This window comes from Choloepus didactylus, chromosome 4 (assembly GCF_015220235.1).
Source record: "Choloepus didactylus isolate mChoDid1 chromosome 4, mChoDid1.pri, whole genome shotgun sequence".
Classification (NCBI taxonomy): Eukaryota; Metazoa; Chordata; class Mammalia; order Pilosa; family Megalonychidae; genus Choloepus; species Choloepus didactylus.
The window spans coordinates 62,145,456-62,172,418 of NC_051310.1; the positions used below are offsets into that span (position 1 = coordinate 62,145,456).

Sequence of the window (26,963 nt, forward strand, 5' to 3'; positions counted from 1 at the left end):
TACTATCATTTTTACTTATGCAAAATGTTAACCAACTACCGCCCCCCTTCCCCCTTCCCCATAACTATAAAACAGTGCCATGGGAGTTCGAAAATGAAGGCGTGTTCAGGGCATTTTGAGAGCCTGCACCTTGTCTTTTGTAGTGGGACAAAGCAACTTTAAAGTTTGATTCTTGCCTCAAGGTACCAAGAACAGGCAATTGCCAGTGTTCAGGGGTTACCATGCTTCTTACTGGTTCTCTCCAGCATTCAGAGATTTGCCTGCCACCCTCATTTCCATTTGTCTCATTTCACACATTGCCATAATCTACTAATAAAGACAAGGCAGTGATATTTTCTTTCTTCTTTCTTTATGGCTCATTTACCAGCATCCCATTTATAGAACATGATTGAAAGTGCCATGCTGAGCAAGCTCTAAATATTTCTTGCAAATCCCAGCTCAGACTGGGGGCTGCAAATACTTCAGATAGCAATGTATACTGGAAAAAAGACCAAGTGTCTCAACTTTCTTATAATAGTCTGAAGATTGTAGGTCAATCAGGGTGTGTGTGTGTGTGGTCATTGCTGTGTAACTTCCAGGTTCAGCTTACTAATAGCTATGGGAAGCTTGCTCCCAGTGCTGCCCCTGCAATCAGACATCTAGCGTCCTCAACTTTCCAGAACAGCCACAAACCCAGAGATAATTGCAAAGAGCCCAAGCATTGATAGTAGAAGTGGAAATGGTAAGTACTGAAAATTAGGAGAACACATGGCTGGTTTGCTTATCAGAAGAACTTTACAACATTTTTTTAAATGAGATATACCTCACACCAGAAGTGAAGAAGCAGTGGCAGAAATGTGAGTGAAAAGAGAGGACGAATAGCAGCTAGAAGAGAGGGGAGAGTTGGAAACCACAAAAGTGGTGTGAGAGCAGTGTGCATGAAAGTGATGGCTGAAAATAGAAAGGGCCATGAGAAGCAAGAAGAAGGCTGCCTAAAACATCGTACACTTGGATTCAGACAGTCTGGGGCAGCTTCAGTAAGAGGTCCCTTACCTTTCTTAGGTCCCTTTGAAAATTGAGATAGGGACCTTTCCCCAGAAAAACTCATGTGCCCACATACACAAAAATTTTACATTTAAAATTTCAGGGAAACAACAATTCGCATACTTCAGTTAGTTCAATGTTTATAATATATTTGTCTTGCTGTCAGGACAGGGTATCATATTATTACATAAAATCTGTTTCAAAACCCTGAGTAGTGTGGAATGCATTTGAGACACTTCTCTATGAAAAGTGATTAAAATGTGTCTCAATACTTTAGGGGGTAAGCTTTTGTTATCTGTAATATACTCTTTAAGTCTAATATCTCATTTCCCCAACCATTTTTGATACCCGGGGCATTATATTTGGTGCTAAGAAATTAAATGATTGCTTATTTATTTTAACATTTTTTATTTTAACAAGTATATAATGCAAAATTCTCCAATTTAACTATTTTTTAAGTGAACAATTCAGTGGCATTAATTATATTTACAATGTTGGGCTACCATCACTATTATCCATTTCCAAAACTTTCACATCACCCAAAACAGAAACTCTGTGTCCTTTAAAGCAATAATTACTTATTTTTTGATACTATAGTTTCTAGTCACCACATACCCAGAATGTTCTTGGGCGAAGCTGGCTTTGTTGCTGGCGATGTATTTCTTTTATCCTTGTTTTTATCTACTGACTCCCAGTGAGATTCACTGTTTAGAGAAGTGTGACTGTGATTTCAGGTATAAATTAAGACAAGAGGTTGAGAACTGACTCTGGGCAAAATCTTGCTTCTTGTGTCTCATGACAAGGGTATGTTGAAATAATTATTTCACCCTCGATGTGCTATAGCTTTCCTTAACTCCTCCAGAAACCTCTAGATATGACCTATTGACTCTATACAGAAGCTTTAGTGTTCAACCACCCACTGTCAGTTGAGCTCCAAATCAAGTCCTAGAGAGGAACATTTCTTTCCATTTCTATTCTCCCTGATGACTCCTACTTTGATAGTCTGTTATATAATCCTGGAAAGCTTACAGTGTACCAGATAACTCCTTTATGCCCTGTTTATATATAAATATATATATAATATATCTGAAGGTGGGCTCAAGCCAAAGCTCATCCAACTGCTTTCTTGCCTAAAAATGAAGTGTTTCGTAAGTTGAATTAAGCCTGTCAATTTTTCAGTTGATTCACCTCTTTAAATAATTAATAACTTGGTGTGTGATGGTTTTGATATTCCTGTTGGCAGTAAAAAGGGCAAATCCCACCTTTGTGCAGGAACCGTGGTGGCAGCCCTCCTTGCTGCTCTCACGGATGGGTAGTCTGGGGTATAATTTTATCAGTGTTTTGGTCTTGTTGCGTACCCTTGTGTCAAGATAGCATTCCTGTTCCCTTGTCAGTTTCCAGTGTAGCCTCAGCAATTGAGGACTGCTCAGTTGGCAAATGGCAGTTCCCGTGCCGGGCAGCATGGACTCATTTAGAAACCCCAGTCCCTTTACTGGAGCCCTCCAGGCCTCCTCAGGGTGCCAGGCAGTCTTCCCTGTCCTGGAGGAGAGGAGTGACTTGAGCCCCCAGCTGTGCAGTGTGGGGAAGAGAAAATGCTCAATGACCTGTGAAGTTTATTTATTCTTAATTTATAAGGAGTTCAGAATCGGTCAGGAGTTCTTTATTGTACTGTTGGTTTCTTTCCCCCCGCTTTGGTTGCTGGAGTCCCATTTGTCTCCTGCCCTTGGGTGTTAAGAATGTATTCTCTGAGCGTGTTGTTTGTTGGTGGCTCGTGCTTCAACACAGTGCCACCAGGCAAGATTGAAGGAGAGAGTGGGGCTGGGTCTCCCTCATGTGGATATTTCATAAGGAGTAGTCAGATGGGGAGCTGGAGACAGATCTTAGTTTCAATTGTGGGTTTCCCTTAGATTCCTAGATCTTGGCTTAGGGGGAGGTAGGATTCCTAGTTGCTCTGGACTGCAGTTTCTTCTGCTCATAGATGTGACTGTTTTCCTAAAGTGAAAAAACCTAAAGAGGTTTTTTTGATCAAGGCAATAAAAGTATCTGAGCTTGTTTTTGAAAGTCATACAGATAAGGAGAAGTTCAGTTCTTGCTACCCAGACTGGAGACTAATTATGTCTCTAGGATGAATTAAATAGTCATTTTATTTGAGGACTTGGGTGGAATGGAATACTGTCACAAGCAGCGTTAAAAGCTCTCCCCGGGGTGACTCATTACCTTCTACGAACTTACCCTGTAGGCATAAGTAAGCAAACAGTCATCTGAAGAGGTAAAATAATAAGTCCTCCCCACTTTCTCTAGGAAAGCCCACATAGTAGGGAAGGAAGCTGCAGGTTGACAAGAATGCATTCCTAGGTTCCTGGATTAGTGGTTCACATTGTTTTTTCTACATCCTTATTTGGGAGGCTCCCTCCCATAAGCATAACCAAAATTACAGATAATTCTTAGCAGTCTGAATTTACTGCAGCTTACCTGAAACTGCACCCTTTCCCTCCCACTCAGCAAAACATCCAAATGCAGGCAGGTGAGTGAAAGGGATGTTATTATAGAGCTCGCTTTAAAGCAACTAAATTTATTTTTAATGTAAATCCCACATGAAGCTTTAGGCTTCAGTTGTCACAAGCGAGTGGAGCCCATCTCGTGAACAAACATGGGACACCACTGTGATGTGCCACCATGGGTGAGAGCCCACGTTGTTACTGTGGGGTAACAAATGCTCCCCACCTTGGCCTTGTCCCTTGGAGTAAAATGTATGAGAATAAAACTTATTACGAGGTAGGTTTGGATCATGTTCAACTTTTGTTTCAGTTCATATATATTAAAGCCCTAACATAAATTGTTAACATTTTTTTAAAATTCAGTTTTATTGAGATATATACACATACCATGCAGTCATCCACAGTGTACAATCAGTTTTTCACATAACTATCATATAGTTGTGCATTCATCACCACAATAAATTTTTTAACATTTTCATTACATTGTAAACATTTTAATAGTCTCATCGTACCCTCACTCCTGGTGCTTTTCTCAAGGAATTTAATTTCCCCAGAAACAGAAAAGATCTAACCTGGCTATTGCACACATCCCACCCCCCCAACTTTAGTTTACAAGGCAATAAAGCCATTCTGTAGGGAGAGTCCACTGTATTCCTTCTAAATTTTGAGTGCTAAGATGTGTATTTCAGAATTTGATTTGGAAACCCTGAAGTGGAATGTGCTCATTCACAAGTGACAGGTAGGTTCCACTGTCAAACTGAAATGGGCATTCGCCTTTCCAGTATAGTGTGTTTATCTGGCAAATGGATCCCTGGGGAGTCTGACCTTTCACCTAGGGTGGTATTAAAAGAAAAGTGGTGCTTTTTCTTTTTTCATGGGATCGTTTTCACTCGAGGCAGTTCAGTTGGACTTTCCATCCTGAATTAATCCAGACTAACAAACAGCACATTCTGGATTCAACCTAAGGTTTGATCAGTGAGTAAGTTTTGGTTGTCGTTACTTTGCTTAGTGAATAAACAGAAGTGTGTTTTTAGGTTTGGAGAAGTGATTTTCCCCCTTTTTTATGTAATGGCTGCTGAACTGACCTTGAGTTTCTTGTTTTTTGTTTTAAATAATTCAATTTTATTGAGATATATTCACATACCATACAGTCATACGAAGCATACAATCAGTTGTTCACAGTACCACCATATGGTTGTGCGTCCATCACCAAAATTAATTTTTGAACGTTTTCATTACCACACACACAAAAGTAATAAGAATAAAAATTAAAGTGAAAAAGAACAATTAAAGTAAAAAAGATCACTGGGTTTTTTTTTTTTGTTTTTTTTTTTTTTGCCCCCGTTTTTCTGCTCATCCATCCATACACTGGACAAAGGGGAGTGTGATCCACATGGCTTTCCCAATCACATTGTCACCCCTCATAAGCTACATTTTTATACAGTTGTCCAAGATTCAAGGGTTCTGGGCTGTAGTTTGATAGTTTCAGGTATTTACTACTAGCTGTTCCAATTCATTAGAACCTAAAAAGTGTAGTATGCTCTGGCAACGTGGAATGTGACTCCCGGGGAGGAATGCAGACCCAGTATCGTGGGATAGAGAATATCTTCTTGACCAAAAGGGGGATGTGAAAGGAAATGAAATAAGCTTCAGTGGCAGAGAAAGTCCAAAAGGAGCCGAGAGGTCACTCTGGTGGGCACTCTTACGCACAATATAGACAACCCTTTTTAGGTTCTAAAGAATTGGGGTAGCTGGTGGTAGATACCTGAAACTATCAAACTACAACCCAGAACCCATGAATTTCGAAGACAATTGTATAAAACTGCAGCTTATGAGGGGTGACAATGGGATTGGGAAAGCCATAAAGACCACACTCCCCTTTGTCTAGTTTATGGATGGATGAGCAGAAAAATAGGGGAAGGAAACAAACGAACAAACAAACAAACAGGCAAAGGTACCCAGTGTTCTTTTTAATTCAATTGCTCTTTTTTATTTTAGTTATTATTCTTGTTATTTTTGTGTGTGTGCTTATGAAGGTGTTAAGGATTGATTTAGGTGATGAATGTACAACTATGTAATGGTATTGTGAACAATCGAATGTACAATTTGTTTTGTATGACTGCTTGGTATGTGACTATGTCTCAATAAAATGAAGATTTAAAAAAAAAAAAAAAGTGTAGTATGTGTAAGAGTGCTCACCAGAGTGACCTCTGGGCTCCTTTTGGAATCTCTCTGCCACCGAAGCTTATTTCATTTCCTTTCACATCCCTCTTTTGGTCAAGAAGATGTTCTCCATCCCACGATGCCAGGTCCAGATTCCTCCCCAGGAGTCATATTCCGCATTGCCAGGGGTATTTACACCCCTGGGTGTCAGATCCCATGTAGGGAGAGGGCAGTGATTTCATCTGCCAAGTTGGCTTAGCTAGAGAGAGAGGGCCACATCTGAGCAACAAAGAGGCATTCAGGAGGAGACACTTAGGCACAATTATAAGCAGGCCTAGCCTCTCCTTTGCAGTAACTATCTTCCCAAGGGCAAGTCCCGTGATTGAGGGCTCAGCCCATCAAACCACCAGTCCCCAATGTCTGTGAGCACATCAGCAACCATTGAGGTGGGGAAGCCCAACACCCCATGCATCTCCCCCAGCTGTGTTCACACTGTCCTTGAGTTTTATGCTCATGTTTCTTTTGGAGAGGAAAAAAAAACAAAAACAAAAACAAAACAAAACAAAACAAAATCCCTAATTCTCAATTCTCTCCTCTATTCTCAGACCTGGTAGGAAAGGTTATACAATTAATACAATTGGGGCAATGCCACTTTGCTTTCTGCCCTCGTTGAAAACAGGGGACACCTTGTTAACTGTTTTCCTCTGCAGGGAATAAATCAGGTTTAATAAGATTCTTATCAAGAGCCAGGGACGCTAAACAATTATTTCTTCAACTGTAAACAATTGTAGTGTAAGCCAAAACCGTTGGCTTTCACGTTGCAGTTTGAGAACATGAGAGAAAAGTTAAAGCCTATTGCTATTGTAGCCCAAGAATAGAAAAACAAACCAAGTCTTTGTGTTGGGACTATGGACATGGGATGAGTGGTGGTGATTGTTTAAAAACTAAACAAAAATTTTGAAAAATTATTTTGTTAGCTCTTAGCAGTGTCTAATTAAACCAAGAAATACTTCTGTCCATTTTGATTAATCTCAGTAAAAACAACATGTGGAAGAATCCTCTGCTAGAAATGTAGTTCCTAGATTATCTGTAATCTTTTCTTTTACTCGTAGGTAGAGAGGATAGGAAGTGACTATGCCATTTATGAGACTTACTGTGTTTCTGAGACTGTTACCCTAATCCAGAAGACAAGGACTGTTTCCTAGACAGACGTGACATGAGGGAATTCATTCTGGAAAAGGAAAATCTGGCTGGCTTTCCATGGCCAAATTAGATTCGTGTCTTAAATTTGTTTTCTACCCTGTGGTCAAACCACAGAACTTCTGAGGTAGGGGAAGGAGGCTCTTGGCTATCTAAGCACAAAATTACAGATAGTTTTCTGCTATCCCTTGCCTAATGCTCTATCATATAAATATCCAGGGAAGATGTTCTTGGATAGGGCAGAGGGCTCTTTTGGCCATTGAGCTATATCTCTTCTCTGCCCTTTTCCCTCATCATAGACAAATGGAAGAAAATTGATCTTAAGGAAATTTCTCCATTGTCTTACTGTCAAGACCTTCTTGGGTATAGATGGTTGCTGATAGAATTTGAAATCCTTTGGCATTTTCCCTTGTAGTCATCAGTTAAGCCAGGTTGGTAGCTCCCTTCCTTAACTTCAGCACTGAGTTATCCCCTTCATTTCTCAAATGAGAGAAATTTTTTCAGTTGTAAACTAGCACTTAAAACAACCAAAGTGTTTGACGACTGGTAAAAGGTACAGTTTAGTTTATGAATAATAGTGCTACTTTGGGCTTAATAGTATCTGCTTTTCTTACAGAGCATTCTTACAGAAAAAGATCAGTCATCTTTGTAGGTAGATGAGGCTCTGGGCCTACCTTGCTCCAAAACTTTCTGGCTGTCCCTTCTCCCAGACCAGACTACTTATCTGCCCAGGGTCAGCAGATGTCTCTCCACCCATCTTTTGATATCTTGCACCATTGAGTCATCCAGAGGACTTTAGAAACCAATAATTCATCACTAGATAATCTGAACAAGTGAGAGAGAGGTGCTCTATTACTGCTTCTCTCAGGTTCCTTTTCAGGCTCTCACTCTTAAAAAGAGGACTGAAGTCCAAAGTCAGTCTCCTTTTGTACCTACAGTATCCAGAACCCAAGTGGGCAGCCTTCTGCCCAGGACAACAGTTGGCCCATTGCATGCAGAGAGAATGTCAGTAAATACTTGAATATGCATGACAGTTTGTTGACTTGAATGCAACAGCAAGAAGATATTGCAAGTTAAGTGATTGTATAGACAATAGGGCTCCTTAAATCTCTTTGGCTCATTCTTTGTAATTTATGTGAGTATGTGTAGTGTTGCAGGCTTTTGGACACTATTCATACAGATAGCATGTCAGATGTCAAAGAAAATGCTTTCTGTCACCTGCCAGTGATGTATTTGTAGATATTTATAGTTGTATGTATGTATATGCACCAATGTGTAGATTGTAGAACAGTATATGGTATGTGTACATCAACATTATTTTTGTCCTTAATCACGGTGATATGAAAAGCAAGCAAAAACCTCATAGGATTGATTATATAGTGCAGTTGTTGATAGTATATATAGTGGTATTGTTATTAAACTTCAACTCAAATGATATTTTGGTTAAATTTTTAGTATTTTATGCTAAAAATCCATTCTTCAAGCTTTGAAATCCTCAGGGCAAAAATGACTTTGAACTAACTTTGTGAAACTATTGCAGTATACTATATACAGTACCAAGGGGTTAGTTTATTGTTATTTGGGAAATACAGAAAAAGAAAGGAAAAAACAACAACAACAAAAAAACAGGCAGCCTGTGGAGTCTTTCCAACATTAGTAATAAGAACACTTAAAACACAAAAGTCAAACTGACAATTTTGGGCTTATTACAAAACATGATGCTTTAAGCACACATTCTTTATTGTTGTAATTAGTCCAGAAAAATATAGTTTTCTGAAGAATTAAATACCCATCATATCATTTAAAAAAAATGAAACAGCCACAACAAAATTGATTTTATTACAAAATCAGTTTTTCAAGAAGTGTAACTGACTTATCTTCCCCTTATGCTCATTTTCATATATGTATAACTTTGCAGTTAAACTTTGTGAATTATTCATTTGCATTGTATAGAGTCAATATTTAATTCTAGAGCAAACTTCTTAATAATTGACAGAAGTTCTGCTAAGATCTTTTGTCATTGAAATGTACCTCTCTTCCTATTACTGCCCCATTACACTTTTTGTTCCAGTCTTTGATTTTGAAAAAGAAAGCAATTTCATTAGCAATGCCATTTATTTCCCTCAATAGATAAGACATCAGCAGGACAGATTTTTTTTTTTAATGGAATTCCACTGTTTCCCTTTATATTTCTTAAATTTTATAAGGTTATCTGACTATTCCCAGAAATGCAACACTCAGTCAAGATGCAATTGTAGATCACTTTCAAGTGATATAAAGAAGCCCCTTCAAAATTAATAAGATGTCTCATTATAACACAGATGATTTCATACTTTGAGGCTTTGGTATCCTGATAAATCTTCCTGACTTGATCCAGGGGCAGATTTCCTCAGAGTCCAGCCTCTAGGTCAGCAATTCCTGATGTAGTCAGAAAGTCAACTAGAAAATAAAACAGACAAGTAATCAAAAATTGAGTTAATTGTAATGATAGTAGTAACATTTTCCAATTATACCATTAAATATTTTCCAGGTAGAAAAGCAGTAATATACTAGGTTAATCAACAGATATTTGTTGAGAAACTGATGAACAAGATAACATGAGGAAAATCCCTTTCCTTTAAGGACTTTAAAATCCAGTGACCCAAAGCCAGTTCCCAACCTTTGGTAGAAGAGGCTTAAAGCTCAAACTCCTTTAAATTGAACATTTCCTCACACTAACAGTACTAAAGGCTTTTTAGCAGAGTAGCAGGACTCATCTAAATGTGTGTGCATTTAAAAACCATACATTAATTGCTATCCTCCCCAACACTTGTAGCTTTTAATTGCTTTTAAAGATAAAGAAATGGATTTGCATTCTAGTGACAGTGAAGTAACTGAGCAGCTTGTCACTGGATTCGGAATGAAGTGCTCTGGGATCAGGTGTCCATTGCCTGGTTTGCCTGGAGGGCGGAATATCTGGGAAATGAACTGCAGTCCACGGAAGTTTGTCCCCTGCAGAAGCAATAGCCAGCCCTGCTGGGCACACATACCTTCCTGTACCCAGCTCAGAGCATGGGCTTCATAATATTTAGGACTGTTAGTGAAATATACCATGGATACAGTGTTTATAAAAATACTGAAGTTTTGATCTGAGTGTTTTCCTTAAACTGATTTCTGTTTTTCTTTGGAGACTTCCTTGCTTAGCAAAGTGTACTGCTTTTTTAAAATGGACAGTATAGCTCAGTTTGTTTGGTGGAGCTTTATTATTCCAGTATATTTCCTTCGTCTTCTCTCCGGCCTCACCAAGGCTTTCCCCCTTTCAAAAAAAGAAAATCTGCTTCATGCTCCAAGGCCACGGAAATCAGCTCAGCAACCTCTGCTGGGAAAGAATAGCCCTGGGTGTGCCCCCATAATCGTTTTAATTAGCTGTACTTTCTGTGGGGCACAAAGGTCTGCGCTGGAGCAGATGGCTGGTGGGGGTGGAGGCTGCACTTATTGTGGGTAGGGGCCCCGCCAGGCCCATGGGCTGCATATGCTGGCCCAGCCTCCAGGCTGCAAGCCCGGATCCGAGGGGCTCCGGCCATCTGCTCTGTAGTCCAGCGAAGCAGATGTCCCCTCAAAGAATGCATTCCTGAAAGCAGTGCAGCCTGCGCGGGGCCGGCGCGTGCGGGACACCCTCCAGCTGTAGGACAACCTGGGCACCGAGCACCCGCCACAACGGCCAGCCTGACGTTGGGATGCCCGGGCCCCCCTTTGTCTGCCTGAGAGGGTGGGGGCTGCCTTCTATAGCAGCCATTTTGGTGCCAGGCTACCTCTGACCCCCTCCCCTCTGTCTGCCCTTAACCGGGCTGTTGGCCAACGCTCTGGGTATGATAATGAGGAAGCCTGGGGGAGCCCCTGCCAGCTGTGGCTGCCCAGGGACACTTACCCTGCTCCTAACTTGAATCAGAAGTTGATTCCTTCATCACAGCCATCATGCTCAAAGCTGTAGTTTATAGGAGTCTCTTCCAGGTTTGTTCTTACAACTGGCACTGGACTGTTTTCTGGATTAATTGTAACTGTTATTTATTTCACAAACATTTAGTGCTTAGTTTGTGGCTAGCCCTGTTTCAAGTGCTTTACAAATATATTATACACACCCTGGGAGGTAGGTACAATTATTATTATTATTACTACTACTACTACTAGTACTATTCAGGTACCCATGAGGAAACTGAGCACAAAGAGATTAGGTGATTTGCCCAAAGCCACACAAACAGTAAGTGGTGGAGCTGAAATTGAATTCAGGAAGTCAGCTCCAGAAATCCAAACCCTTAGCCCACACTGTGGTTCTGGCTGAAATAATAATTTCTTACATTTCCTAAGAGCCAAGCACATGCCCCATTAGATGAGTAGGCATATCATCTCCACTTTGCAGATGAAGTAAGGTATCAAGGGTAACATAAAGTGGCAGCCACTCTGCAAAACCCTTGTGTTTTTTACCACCCTACGATTTTGCCTCCAGAGTCTGGAGTTGCTGAAGTCCCATAGAATGAACTGGGGTTTTAGTTTATTATCTATTCTTCCTGCAGTGAAAGGCTACATAAGATTTCAAGGGAAGAAATGAAAAATTCTTTCTCATTATTTAATTATCAAGAACCCTCCAGCAATTGTTCCTCCTTCCTTCCTCGCTTTTCCAAAGATTTTCCTGATTATCTCTCTTCCAGGGCTCCTGGTGGTTGATCTGTGTCTAGAGGCCACCTGCCAGGCTTTCACTGAGCTGGGCAATCCAGCAGCAATTAAATGACCCTGTTCCAGAATGATGCCTCCTTTTATTGGTTTCACAGAACCAGAGCCAAATGATCTAATCCCCTCAATCTCCTAACCTGCCTCTCCTTCCCTTCCCTTGCTTTTTAATTGGAACTACTGCTCCAGGCAGTCAGAATGAAAATAAATGAGCTGTGAATAAACTGAATATCCTGTCCCCCGCCCCCTCCCTTTCCCGTTTCGATTTAAAAACCTATGTTCAGCTGCCATGTGCTTGGCTCCCTATTATTAAAGAACAGATCCTTGGAGGAGACTGGGGAGAAGCATAGCCCCTATCTGGGTGGTAAACTCAATCTCAAATTGAGATGGTCTTGGAATGAAAGTGTCATCATTAGTGTGAGCTTGCTTATTGGTTTAGGAGGGCTGGTCCCAGCTGGGTCTCTGCTTCTTACAAACTGTCACTAGAGAAATGCTTGGGAAATTGTTACCTCTGGAGATTTTTTGACATGGTTAAGTTACCTCTTACCCCACCACCCCCACTTGTGTGAACTCACTTAAGCTGTGTGCGCTGCCTGGGGTTTAGAAGGCTGCACCATACCTGATGCTTCTGGGTTGGGCTGTCTCGAGATTGACTCTTAGGGATGGTCTTAGTCTCCAAGGCAGGTCTCAGACCAGTGTCCCTGGTCATTCCAGGCTCCGCTAAGCTTTGGAGGCCTTGGCATCAGCAGGATTCACCTGCCCCAGCAGCACCTGGGCTTTCCACCAAGCTTTCTCCATCCATGCCCCAGTGCAGGAGGACATTAGAATGGGAGAGAACAACCTCCCTTCCCTCCCCTGGGTCACATAAAATTAAATTATTGAAAATCTGAGGGCCGATGTGCAAAAGAAATATTGCAAGTTGTACCTGTTTATATTACACAAGCAACATTTACAACAGTAAAAGAAATAAAACTGTTTTTCAAAGCCCTGGATCAAAATGTATCCTTTTGTAATCTCTACTTCCTTCCAGTCTTTGTCTAATTGTATAAATATGTTTGCCATTGGGGCCAGCAGAATTCATAGTGTAGATAGCATTTATGTTATGGTCTTTCATTTAACATTTCATAAGATGTTTTTCCGTGTTCCTTCATAGTTTATAATAATTACACTTTTAATGACTACATTATAATGTACCATTATACTTTATGCCCTATTGTTGAACATTTAAATTGTTTTCAGTATTTTATTACAAAAGTGCTACAATCCCTATATTTATGCCTATAGCTTGTTTTCTTTCTTTGATTTTATTGCCTTTGGAAATCAAGTTATTGAGTAGACTATGAACATTTTTATGGCTTTTATACATAAGGCCATTTTCTTTACTAAAAGGGTCATATTAATTCGCATCAATACTAGTAACACATGAACAGTTCTATTTTAAATCATAATCTAATGGTAGGAGGAGTGGTATTCTAAGTATTTTGCTAATTTGCCAATTTAATGGGAAGAAAATGATTCCTTGGTTCTAATTTATACTTCGTTTATTGCTATAGAGATGAACCTTCCCCCATATTTGTTTATATTGCTTCATATATAAAGATTGTTTGTGTTCTTTGCAATGTGCTGGAGACTTGGGATCTTTCTTACACATTTATATGAATGAGTGATACCTCCCCAGGTCTAACCAGATTTATGCTTTAAGTTTTAACATGGTAATGAAAAAAATTCTTTAAATAGGAAATGAATATGTGTTATATAATACATGTCCAATAAAAATAAATTTTTATAGTGCTTATTATGTGCCAGGCCCAAGTCTAAGCAATTTATTGCAACTTTATGAAATTCGTACTACTCTATTCCCATTTTATAGATGGAGAAAGTAAAGCAAAAGAGGTTAAGGAACTTGCTCAGGCCCAACCTAGTAAGTAAGCCAGAATTTATAGCCAGGTAGTCTGGCTCCCAAGTCTGTGCTATAACCTCCACGCTCAATCTCTATCAGTTAGGGGTGAGAATTCGGGGAAAAAGGATAGCAGAGAAATACTGTCCTGTGAGTATAATCAGGAAAATGCACCGTCCCATAAGACTCAACAAGACAATGGAAACAGTCTTATGGAGTGTCTTCCTTCTTTAAATTAATTGCTCACTATTTAAAATGAATTGAGAACTGAGTAAGCAAATATAAGAAATGAACTTTTATGCAGCCTGATACATACTTTGCTGCTTTATGAGTTGTTAACCGAGGGTTTTCTGAAATTACATGTGTGTAGTGCATTTTTTACAACAAATGCAGCAGCTGGTGCTCTCTTTAGTGTTTGGGTCCTGTGATACATGTTCTCCTGCTATTTCTCCCATTAGTTTGTGCTGTTAGAAATTGTCCCCTGCTTCTAATTTGGTAGGTTTTATTTTTTTTTTATTTTTTTTTTTTTTTTTTAAATCATCATTTTATTGAGATATATTCACATACCACGCAGTCATACAAAACAAATTGTACTTTCGATTGTTTACAGTACCATTACATAGTTGTACATTCATCACCTAAATCAATCCCTGACACCTTCATTAGCACACACACAAAAATAACAAGAATAATAATTAGAGTGAAAAAGAGCAATTGAAGTAAAAAAGAACACTGGGTACCTTTGTCTGTCTGTTTCCCTCCCCTACTTTTCTACACATCCATCCATAAACTAGACAAAGTGGTGTTTGGTCCTTATGGCTTTCCCAATCCCATTGTCACCCCTCATAAGCTACATTTTTATACAACTGTCTTCGAGATTCATGGGTTCTGGGTTGTAGTTTGATAGTTTCAGGTATCCACCACCAGCTACCCCAATTCTTTAGAACCTAAAAAGGGTTGTCTAAAGTGTGCATAAGAGTGCCCTCCAGAGTGACCTCTCGGCTCCTTTTGGAATCTCTCTGCCACTGAAGCTTATTTCATTTCCTTTCACATCCCCCTTTTGGTCAAGAACATGTTCTCCGTCCCACGGTGCCAGGTCTACATTCCTCCCTGGGAGTCATATTCCACGTTGCCAGGGAGATTCACTTCCCTGGGTGTCTGATCCCACGTAGGGGGGAGGGCAGTGATTTCACCTTTCAAGTTGGCTTAGCCAGAGAGAGAGGGCCACATCTGAGCAACAAAGAGGCATTCAGGAGGAGACTCTTAGGCACAAATACAGGGAGGCCTAGCCTCTCCTTTGCAGCAACCGTCTTCCCAAGGGTAAAACTTATGGTAGAGGGCTCAACCCATCAAACCACCAGTCCCCTATGTCTGTGGTCATGTTAGCAACCATGGAGGTGGGGTAGGCGAATACCCCTGCATTCTCCACAGGCTCCTCAAGGGGGCACTACATCTTTTTTTTTTTTTTTTTTTACCTTGTTTGTCTTTTTTGTTTTTTTTTTTTTTTTTTTTTTTTTAATTTAACTTTCCCTTCTTTTTTCAAATCACCTGTATGAAAAAAAAAAGTTAAAAAGAAAACAAACATACAATAAAAGAGCATTTCAAAGAGACCATAGCAAGGGAGTAAGAAAAAGACAACTAACCTAAGATAACTGCTTAACTTCCAACATGTTCCTACTTTACCCCAAGAAAGTTACATAATATAGCAACATTTCAGTGAACTTGTTCCTACTACAACCATCAGAAATTAACAGACCATAGTCATTTCTGGGCATCCCCAGAACGTTAAATAGCTTATCTGTTCTTCCTGGATTATTGTTCCCCCTTCCTTAATTGCTCTCTACTGCTAGTTCCCGGTAGGTTTTATTTTGATGAATGATTTTTGGATCGTAACAAAGCTATTTTATTTGTTTTAAATTGATTTAATGGGTTTAATTTTAGTATGTCATCAACTTAAATGCTGAATAATGAATTTTCACAATTCTGGATGCCAAAATGGTATGATCATTTAAATCTTTGCTCTGTTGGATGAGTAAATAAATGTGGAGGGACAGGGAGGTCTTACTGATTTAAAATTTTTTAAAATAAAACAGTTGAATTGATCTCAGAAACAACAATGTGAGAGAATCCACGGAGCATTATTTACTCCACCACTCCCTCCCCATCCCCACCACTCCCCATCAATCCACCAATTTAGAGATGTGCCTTTATAGAGATGTGTGAGCTGAGTAAGCTGATAAAATCACAAACACATAAGCAATTAGAAATCACATTGTGCCCTAATCTGTTTTCCATGGACACCGTGTATACTAATGCCTTTCAGTTGTAATTTGAATGGTTGTATTGAACTTGCATATTTTGAGTTATCACCTTTTGGTGTCTTGTGTGGCAAGTAAATTTTTCATCTCAGCATTGCCATTTGGGGGTTTCAGTTTAGTGTGGCAAAATTTGGTGAACTCTGAATGGGTGCCATCTTAAGTATCTTTCTAATTAAAATGTAGAAATGTGAAATCATGGTAGACGATTGTCCCTCATTTTAAGGGGAGAGAACATACGCAAGTGAGTGTGGAGAAGAACAGAGCAGAGGTGTTTAGATTGCTTGAAAGAACTTCAACTCATGTCAAGTTGAACAAGGTACTAAAAGACAATGTTTAATCTATTTAAGAATTTCAAGTGACACACTGTCTGCTACGAGGAATTCAAGTTCTAGGAAATGCGCTATTCCTGTACAGGATCCTCTCATATCCATGACCTCTTCCCTCTAGTTAGTCATTCCAGAGAATGGGTGGGTTATTTGTTATCAAAGGTATCTGTCATTCATAAAGTTGGATCTTTGCTAAGAGAGCAGAGAAGGGAGATTCACCGTTTCCAGCAGGGTTTCTGCCCTGATTGTAGAACTGCCCCAAAGGAGTGATTAGGCAGCTCACTGGAGAGGCCAAGGCTCTGATGACCTACTTGTTGTCTTTGTGTGAATTAGGAGAAAGATGCCCTTCTGCCTGGTTGAAAGCAGACCCATAACCATGGGTTTCTGGCTTGGCAAGTGGAGCAAGGGCTGGATTCTGGTCCTGGCTTGTGCCTTTGGCTGGGTGCCCTGTGCACTACGCAAACTGTCACTGTATTCTGTGACCTTGGAAAAGACGCCGTTGTACAGTAGTGTGATAAGTAGGCAAAAGGGTCCCATTCAGATAAATGTCACTACTTTAATTTAAGTTATTGGTAATGTATATGTTATTTATCTTAAACTTCCTAGCCTACCTGTTTTGGAATGCATTTCTGTCTCCTCACTCTCCCCCAAAACACTAAGCTCATTCTTCCTCCTTGCTTCAATAATAGCCGCTCCCTTCTTTTCACCCGGCTGCCTCCAGCTTATCCTTCAGGTCTCAGTTTAGACATTGTTTCTTCCAGGAAACCTACCCTGAAATCCGAAGTCTTTTAGGTATGCTTTAAGCAGGGACTTCCCCATCATAACACTTAATACAGGCGAAGATAATACTTCCTGTTGTCTTGACTGAATGTCTTCATTAGCATATAAACCTCCTAAGGGCAGGAACCTAGTTTGTCCTGCTCATAGTTGTATTCCCAAGTTCTGGTACTATACCTAGCACAAAAGTGAGCACTCAATAAACATTTATTAAAGAACACATTCACAAATGCACGTGTACAAACCCTTGTGGTTTTCGCTTTGGCTTGTTTGTTTTTTTTTTCCCCTGCCTTGGCTTGGTTTTATTTGCTGCGTTAGGCTTTGCTGTTGAATAGGTGACCTTGCAAATGTGAGGGGCGAGTCCTTGGTGAGATACTGCAGAAGGCTCCCTGGGGATCTCAGGAGTCTCCTCTTGATTGGCTGGTTGGCTGAGTAGAACCCTCCGCCTGAAAGCCCCAGCGTGTCTGGGAGATCATGTGACTCACCCTGATGAATGATTTCCCAGCCAGAGTGACCTGGGCTTGAGGAAGCTAGGGGAGTTCTTCCTGAGTAAGTTCTTAAGCATACTAATCTTTTTCTCTTGCCTTCTTTAGCACTGGAAGACTCAACGCAGTGAGGAGTATGAAGCGGAAGGTAAGAGCTGAGTGTGTGTAGGGGCCCACCGGGGATGAAAGGGATAACGTTCACAGGGCACTCACACACCTGACCTTCTGCATCTCTTAGCCATCCTCCTAATGGCCTTGCACGCTGGGGGACAGCTGGGAATTAACATTAAAAACAGCAACCAAAAATCATTCTCAGTCGATAACTCCTACTTTTAAAATCCTAGCATTTAACATTGTGCATGAGATGGCAACTAAGATGTAGAATTCCACTTACGGGTGCATTACTCTCTTATACCGAGTTTCAGATTAATTTGTGAACAGTCCTAAACTAGATAGGGACCTATTAAAACACGTCTTACTTTCCCTTGACAAGTTTTAGATGTATTAAAGCAGCATTGGAACACATGGCCACCAGGTGGCAATGTGGTTCAGCTGACAGAGGCTCCCCCCAGTTCACAGTGGAATTAGGAACTTCAAATAGAGGATAAATAAGCAGTTTTAATGTTTAAATAAGCATCTTGATCCTTAAGTCTTTAAACAGAACTTGTCCTTAATATACTGATAAGAGCTTGCAGCTTGCAACAATTTATTCTTTCAAGGTGAGTTGTTTGGTTTCTGTAGGTCAGAATATTTGTGTGTATAAAGATTTGGGAGCAGGCTAATCTTTAGATTTTTATCATGAAATTGTTCCCTTCTCACTTTTCACTGGGAAGAAAGTAGGGCTAATACAGTCTGATAGCTATAGTTCAGACATGGTTTATAAAGCTCTTCGGAATGGCTCTCAGCCAGCCTCCTTTGATGAAGGCACTAAAGCCAAGTTTGACATTTTTTCAGTTGGAATAAAATAAGCTCAGAACCTTGTGCAGCATTGTGTGAAACATATCCTATACAGGTATGACTGCCAGTGAGCAAAAAACTACTATTTTGCACTAATTGTAGCCTAAGAACCAATGGCTCCACTTCATTTGAACTTCAAGATCAATTAAAAATGGAATTGACATTTATAGTCTTTTTCTTTTCCTACATATTTTCAAAAAGCACATTTTTCTTTGAGAATGGCCCCTCTCTCTCTGCACTCGTCTTTGCAACACAATATATGCTTTCTTTCAGGCCAGTTAAGATTCTGGAACCCAGATGATTTGAATGCTTCACAAAGTGGGTCTTCCCCTCCCCAAGACTGGATAGAAGAGAAGCTGCAGGAGGTTTGTGAAGATCTGGGAATCACCCGAGATGGCCACCTGAATCGAAAGAAGCTGACCTCCATCTGTGAGCAGTATGGTTTGCAGGATGTTGACGGAGAGGTAACGCATTCCAGCATATTTTTGTTCAGGGAGTAATAATCATAACAGTGGCTCAGCTGGCCACAGGTTAGGAACAGACTTCTTGGGGCTTCCTGCAACATGTTAGAGGGATTTTTTTTTTTCTCTTTATTACCACCCACCCCACCCCGCCCTCCAGGCAGTCAACCATGAGGATTCAGCCTTTGAGGAGCTTGTGTTGTATTATGATAAAGAAAAAATGACAATAGCTGACACTTATTGAGACAATACTATGTGCCCCTCACTGTGCGAAGCATGTTACCTCACGTGAAACCATCAGACACTAGCTCAGGAGCCATGATGCCAGAGCTGTTTGTGGAGGTGACATTCACAGAGCAAAATGTGGGAAAAGCCTGGGGGTAGGATAAGCAGGGAGTTCTGTAGATTTGCGCTGGGGCCGTATTTTTGAGGGCCCGGCTGATGAGAGAAAATCTCAGTATCATCTCTGATTCTTAATGTGAGCAGCATAGGAAGCAAAGAAGAGTCTTGAAGGAGCCCCTAAAAGACTCTTGCTGGTAAAACTCTGAACCTTACATTTTCTGAAAAATCAGAACTTGGTGCATGAATAGCTGTGAAATGTAAGAATAGAAATAATCCCAAGATATGCCTTTCAAAAAGTTGAAAATAAGGACTGGAGAAAGTTAGAGGTTAGTAGAGTGGAGCCTTGGGAATCTTTGATCATGATATTTAAAACCCTGCTGGCTGCTTGCTCAGAGGGTAAGTGGGGTTATTTTCCTAAACAAGAAGGAATTTATTATCATGAAATAGCCTGACTTGCAGAAAAGTTTTGTTTCTTTTCCCTTGCATTAGTGACCGTTATACACCCTTTGATTACCTTTTTAATTGCTCGGTGATGATTTATTTTTCAGTGGTGGTTATTGAGTCATAAATTAAATTCTTCCTCCTAAATTATAAATGAATGCAGTATACAGAACCTTGGGTTGTTTTTGCTGAAAAACATTGCACAAACGTGGATTATTTATCTGGAAACAATTCTTGGAATATAAACTTTAGCCATTTGTGGTGAGTTGTATTTTCTCCTGTGGTAGAGTTTACAAAACTCGGGGCAAGAAGTAGCACATTTAGTTATTTTTCTCTGGTCTGAGGATGGGTATAAAGGATTACTTATTGAATATTAGATTTTACTTTGTTTTTTTCCTTCTAAAAAAAATCTTGAAATACCACAGTACTTTGTGTTACTAGCTCTAGACTGCAGAGGAGCTGAAAGTTCAAGATGATCTCATCAACATACAATGTGGAATCCAAGAATTTTATGGCTGAAAGCCATTTTAGGTTTAATCAGTGCCTCATTGTATAGATACAGAAAGCAAGACCATGGCTGCCTTTTGCTGTTTTAATGAAGGGGAACCAGATTCACCATCTTATGGCTATGACTAGTTCTCTGCTTCCAGAAGGGAGGACAAGTATGTGGCAGGAATGACAAATTAGAGCACTAGAAGCTAAATCCACTTCAAAGGCTATTTATTTGGTCCACCCAGTGTTTAAAAAAATTGAGCTTCTTGCTAAACTTTTAAAAATCAGGAGAGTTTTCTAAAAATCAGGTAGTTTGGCACACGTGTGCTCCTCTCACCAGTACTCACGGCTTTCTAATGTCTTAAAACCATCCTCCTTCCTCCTTTGCATCACCTTCCTACTGTCTCTGGGCATTTGGGTTTGTGATCCCCATTCTAGTGCATTATTTGCCAACTTATACATTGGGAAACCAAGCATCCAAAGACCTGCCATGTATGTATCATGAGGGGTAAGAATTTCCTCAGGGTTCTAGATGAGGCTCCTGCACAGACTGCAGTGGGTACCCTAGTTGCCCATTTAACCACAGTTCTTTTCAACCCTACCCTGCCCATCCACCCTCTTCTGAATCCACATCCCTTCGTTCTCTCTTTGCCCACTTCCTCATCTAAAATAACCAGCAGGACTCACCTGCTCCACCACTTTGAATGGATCAGGTGATTGCCGTTCAGGCAGTGTGGAGGCTGTGCATTGATTTGGCCAAGGTTGCAAGGCCACGCAGTGTGGATCTAAGGTTATACTCGAAATATTGCCATGTTAATGTCAATCAGTGCACCTGGATTTTACTGTAACTTTTGGTTTAATGGACTTTAAAGCCTGTTTCTCTAATAAAGTGTTCTCTTGGTTGGTAAGAATGAGTCGGAGAAGCTAAGGGATTTTAGGACTCTCAGAATATTGCCCCAAAATACTGTTCCTTTTACTTGATCATAAGATTCTGTTAGGAACTTCTGTTTCTCCCAAAGATTCCCACTCTTTAAAATGGTTTTCTTGTCTCAGGGTATCCAAAAACACTCTTCAAAGGAAGTGGTATAAACGCAAGAATGGGGACAGATGTTCTCTGTTGGCTGTGAATTAGAAAAATTATTTGAGATAAAAGAAGTGCTTCAGGCACTTACATGAGGAATAAAATCAACAGTGTGACATAATAGGAATCCTAGCAATAGTCCAGATTTGTGAAATTAATACTGAAAATTTGAGACTATGTACCAGATAATTTAGGCCTACTTTAGAATGAGCACAGTTGTGGGCTCTACTGCAACAAAAATTTGTTGCTTATTCTATCCACTTGCTACTCAGTGGCATGGACATCACCTGGGAGCTTATTAGAATGCAAAATCTCAGGTACCACCCCTCAGACTTACTATATCAGAGTCTGCATTTTATAGATCCCCAGTTTTCCATTTTGTAGCCTGGTGGCTCGTTCCTAGAGAAAAAATTTAGCCCCCGAAACAAAAAGAAGTCTGCCTTCTGGTAGGATGTCTTTTCCCTCCATCCTTGTTTTGTAGCTTCCGTGATTCATGCTTCTCTGTCCCCATTTCCATGTCATCTGTTGAGCTAGGAAGCAAACCACCTCCCAGGCAAGCATCTGCATGGGCTGTGGTCCCATCTCCCCATCCCCTATTATATGATGATGACTGCTTGATTACTGTCAGAGGATGCAAAATAGCCAGTCAAAATTCCCCTCTCTTTACATCTCTTAGAACCCCTCTATTGCTTACACGCAAAATCCTTCTCTCCCAATCTTTGTTTCTCTTGTGCTAAAGCACGAAAGCAAATAAAAATCCAATGCATGCAATGTTGTTCCTAGTAAGGTTCTAAATCCCAAATAATGAGATTCAGACCCAAACTCTTAGATCATTGCAATCTGTCCCAGGACAAATTCTGCTCTGCTGACATATCAATTTCAGAAATTCAATATAAGAAAATATCACTTAGAATCACCATAGTATAAAGGCTTAATGAATGTCTAATTTCTCATCTTAACAACACTAGGTAGCTGTATTTTTCTATTTTAAAAATAAGTTTTTAATTTGTAAAAAAAAATGCATAACAACACTAAAGATTTGCCTTTCTTAGGAGTGTGAGTAAAAGAGAAAAGAGCTCATTGCTAAATTGTATAAGATTATGAAGATGTTGAAAATAGACTTTTATTTACTTTGTATGTGGGGAGGGATATGTCATTATTAGAAAGGACAATGAGAGTGAAGGGACGTAATTGTCTTTCTTGAGTCCTATTATCGACAGTTGTGCCGGTTCCTATTGGCCAGAAGTATTCTTTGGGTTTTGTGTTATTTTGAGTGATGTATTTAAGACAAGTGGTGACCCTTTTCTAGATGCTTGAGGATGTCTTCCATAATCTTGATCCAGATGGTACAATGAGTGTAGAAGATTTTTTCTATGGTTTGTTCAAAAATGGAAAATCCCTTACACCATCAGCATCTACTCCATATAGACAATTGAAAAGGCACCTCTCCATGCAGGTAAGACATAAGTAGGAAGTGGTTTCTTTGTGGGTAGAAGTTAGATTCCATTTGAATAATTTCTAATGAATTAATTTGTTGTCTAAAGAAAAATACAAAGGAGAAAGAGAGAGAGAAAGCAAAAGAAGAATAAGAAAGACAGACTAAACCATTGGGAAGGAAAAGTTGGGTTGGAGAAATGACCATAAATTGCAGAGGGGGAAGGCCACTAATTATACTTCTTAATGTCAGTTCTGGGTCCGACAAAACCTGATGTTAAGTAGAGACACACCTCATCTATGTCAAGGGACTTTATTAGACCAACTGTGGCTTGTGTGAAGTTTTTTGGAGGGATGGTTGCGAGGGGGGTGTGTTACATTTTTTCCTTTCTTAAAAAAGATTACTTGGGAGACAAGGTGTGAGAAAAGGCACACCTCTGCATGGCTTCGAGACCACGCAGGTTCTGCAGCAGGAATCACTGGGGCAGAAGCACGTACAGGGTGGGGGCACCTGGGGGGTGAGGAGGGGGAGAGGGCCCTGGCTGCCAGGGCTACATTGTACAGCTTGGCACAGGCAGGTAGGCGCCACCTTTGAGACCCCATGTCCAGGCCAGTGGGCCCATGGCCACCCACTGTGTTTTGGCTGGAGCCCTACACCCACAGGATCAACCCCTTCCAGGCAGACAAGGTCTAAGGCCCTAGCCTCTGCGGCAGGAGCCAGGAGGGACCTGCCCAGGGGGCTGTACAGTGGGCAGTCCCATGCTGGGCTCCCTGATCAGACCAACTGTTTTTGATAAGCTTTGTCTTCTTGGCCCATTTGGGAAAGGGAGACCAACGGGGCTTCTTTTTCTAGCTGTGTACGTTAGGGAAATATGCTTTTTGCTCTTGATGGTCTGGTCTGACCAATTTCTGCTTTGACCAACATCTTGTTGAAATGCCTGAAGTGAAGCTGAGCTTGCTAAATTCTTTATTCTTCCAGTCTTTCGATGAGAGTGGACGACGTACCACCATCCCATCAGCGATGACAAGCAGCATTGGCTTTCGGGTCTTCTCCTGCCTGGATGATGGGATGGGCTATGCATCTGTGGAAAGAATACTCGACACCTGGCAGGAAGAGGGCATTGAAAACAGCCAGGAGATCCTGAAGGTGTGTCAGCTAGAATGAGAATAAAGCGACAAATTAGGGAAGAATTGAAAAATTCCAGTTTCTTTTGAATCTTTATGATTTGATTTGCTTTCTCCTTATGATTTTTCTTTTCACAAGAGATAAGAGACAAATTTTACCAACCCCTTTTAATCAGGAGTCTGTTGCAAACTCCTTTCCATGTTTATAACCCCCAAATTATTGACAGGAGAAATGTTCTTCATTGATCTCCAGTAGGTGAAGTTTAGAGTTATACCTCTGTGTTCATTTACAGTGCCAGATAGCATTTTTTTTAAAACATGCAAATAAGCATGTTATGGTTTCTTAGTTATGTTCTGGATTGAAGATTGTTCCTAAGCAATCACTAAAGAAATGTAATCATTTAATTTCTAGCCCATAAATTCACTTGTCTGAGTTTGTGTAACCTTTGTGTTTTCTGCTCTCAGGGTATAGTACTTGTCTTGAACTTATGCCTGGTTCTGATTTCTAGGCCTTGGATTTCAGCCTTGATGGGAATGTCAACTTGACGGAATTGACGCTGGCTCTTGAAAATGAACTTTTGGTCACCAAGAACAGTATTCACCAGGCAGCTCTAGCCAGCTTTAAGGCTGAGATCCGACATTTGCTGTGAGTTGAGCAGAAGGTTCACCTGCTATTTTCCAGTTCCTGTTTGTCCAGAAAGGCATTCAGATGCCTGCAACAAACATCTTCCCTTCTCTCTGCAAATATGGCTAATTTTCTATCCTCTAAGTACTGCATAAATCTTCCGTAAACCAAAAGGAGGTACAGCTAGATATGCGTGTAGGCTTTTGAAGGGAACTATGGAATGCGTTTCCCTTTTTTTTTTTTGGAGGGTTTTGGTTGTCTTGGATTTATTTTTGTATTGAAGCAAGCCAGATGAAAGCCTTTTTTGGGTCTGCTTGTTGCTTAGAAACAGTCTTCCTTTAACTCAGTTTATTTCTGATTCTAGAGAGCGAGTCGATCAAGTGGTCAGAGAAAAAGAGAAGCTACGGTCAGACCTGGACAAGGCTGAGAAGCTCAAGTCTCTAATGGCCTCAGAGGTGGACGATCACCACGCGGCCATAGAGCGGCGAAACGAATACAACCTCAGGTGTGACTGGATGGGTGAGGTCCTTCCCTTCCCACCACCCTGGCCCAGGCCCGTGGCCTCTGCAGCTGCAGGGCCAGAACAGAGCATAGGGACTCTGCCTGCCTGCTGTTTGGCCACACCTGACTAGAGGGATTTAAGTGTGGACAAGTCTAAAGGAAAGCAGGGCACACTAGATACTTTTTCAAGGTTTCTTTCCATCTCTGTGATTCAGTGTCCATTTTTCTTGTGGAGCTTCAGAGACCTTTAAGGGATTTGATGGCAGCTTGTTTATCTTTTGTCTTCACAGGAAACTGGATGAAGAGTACAAGGAACGCATAGCATCTCTAAAGAATGAACTACGGAAGGAGAGAGAGCAGATCCTACAACAGGTGGGCAAGCAGCGTTTGGAACTTGAGCAGGAAATTGAAAAGGCAAAAACAGAAGAGAACTACATCCGGGACCGCCTCGCCCTCTCTCTGAAGGTAATAATCCAATTAGTTCTGTGGTCTCCGTCCCTGCTGGGAACACCATGTGGGAAACTACAACTTTTCAAGAGGGCGGGTCTGCCTGGGCTCATTCTAAGGATTTCCTGAAGTTTGCCCAGCTGGGCCATGAGCCAGACTCAGCAGGGTATCAGGTAGGATCTGGATGTCGGGGAATCCAGGCTTCTGGTTTGCCAACAGCTTGACTCTCCTTTCCCTCTAAAGTTGCACTGGGTCCTCAGGGCTGTTTGGCACCTGGTTGGCATTCTCACATTACCCACAACTGCTGTTCCAGGCTATAGGGCACCCCTCAGATCGCCCTTTATGCCCCCTTATTCTCAGCAGATGGCCTTGCCTCCTGCCACACAGAGGCCATCCACTTTGCTTCTTTCTGCCTCCAAATGTGCACTGCTTTAATTTGCTAAAGCTGACGAAATGCAGTGTATTAGAAATGGTTGGCTTTTACAATGGGGATTTATTAACTTACAAGTTTACAGTTCGCAGGCCATGAAAATGTCCAGATCAGGGCATCAACAGGACAATACCTTCTTCCTGAAGAAAGGCTACTGGTAATCCTTAGCTCTTCTCTCACATGGCCAGGCACATGGTGGCCTCTGCTAGTCCTTCTCTCCCGGGGTTTCCTTGCTTTCAGCTTCTGGCTGCTCCATATCTGGAGCTTTCTTTCTGAGTTTCTGTGCCCTTTTCTCTCTCAGATTCTCTCAGGCTTTCTTCTTCAAGCTTCTCTATGTGTTTTATCCTCTTATAAAGGACTCCAGTGAGAGGATTAAGACACACTTGGGGCATGCATCAACTGAAATAACTAATCGAAAGGTCCCATCCACAATAGGTCTGCCCCCCCAGGAATGGATTAAAAGAACATGATCTTTTCTGGGGTACATACAGCTTCAAACCATCATATGCACCATCACACAAACTCCTCTCCTCTCCTGCTGCCTCAACAGAGGAAGTGGTCTTTCTCTTCAGTGGATTCTGGCACCACATAATATGGTACAGTATAGTCTAGAGAGTGAAGGTGGGGGCTCTGAAGTCAGGCTGCCTGGTTCAAATACGGGCACCGCACTTACTGTAAATCTTTTGTCAAGTTACCCAAACCTGCTTCCTAATGCACAAAATGGGCATATAATGATGCCTACCCCATAGGTCTGATGTGAGAATTAAATGAGATGCTATATATATATATATATATATATATATATATATATATATATATATAAACATACATACATACATACGTACGTACACAAACACAGTGTTGGGAAGGTAGTAAGTCCATATAAGATGTTTGCTATTTTTGCTATTCTGAAAGGTTCCTGAAACTTCACACGTTGAAAACTGAGGGAATTCTCTCTCCCTAACTGCCAAACTGCTTCCTCTCCTGAATTTTCTCCCTAATCTACATCATCAGCATGCGCTATAAGTCAGAGAAGCTAAACTCCTCAGTCACAATCACTCCTCATTGTTAATCAGTCTCTAAGTCCTGGTGATGCTCAGAAATGCCTCTCAGACTTACCTCCTTCCTCTCCATTACCAAGGTCTCGGGAGAGGTTCAGAATTCATTGTGATTTCTCAACTGACTAATGTGCATCCTGACCATTCCCTTCTTCTGTTTTTCCATCTTTTCAACCTC

At 40.8% G+C, this 26,963-nt stretch overlaps 1 protein-coding gene across 9 annotated transcripts in view; it reads left to right on the top strand.

Moving 5' to 3' along the window:
* NIN (ninein) overlaps positions 1-26,963 on the top strand; it is a 103,144-nt gene that overhangs the window by 34,552 nt on the left and 41,629 nt on the right. For all 9 annotated transcript variants that reach the window (XM_037832745.1, XM_037832741.1, XM_037832744.1 and 6 more), the window contains 7 exons: positions 17,500-17,539; positions 18,622-18,812; positions 22,475-22,621; positions 23,579-23,746; positions 24,234-24,370; positions 24,714-24,854; positions 25,141-25,315. In XM_037832745.1, the coding sequence (XP_037688673.1) occupies positions 17,500-17,539; positions 18,622-18,812; positions 22,475-22,621; positions 23,579-23,746; positions 24,234-24,370; positions 24,714-24,854; positions 25,141-25,315 (999 nt within the window). The remainder of the gene's footprint in view (positions 1-17,499; positions 17,540-18,621; positions 18,813-22,474; positions 22,622-23,578; positions 23,747-24,233; positions 24,371-24,713; positions 24,855-25,140; positions 25,316-26,963) is intronic.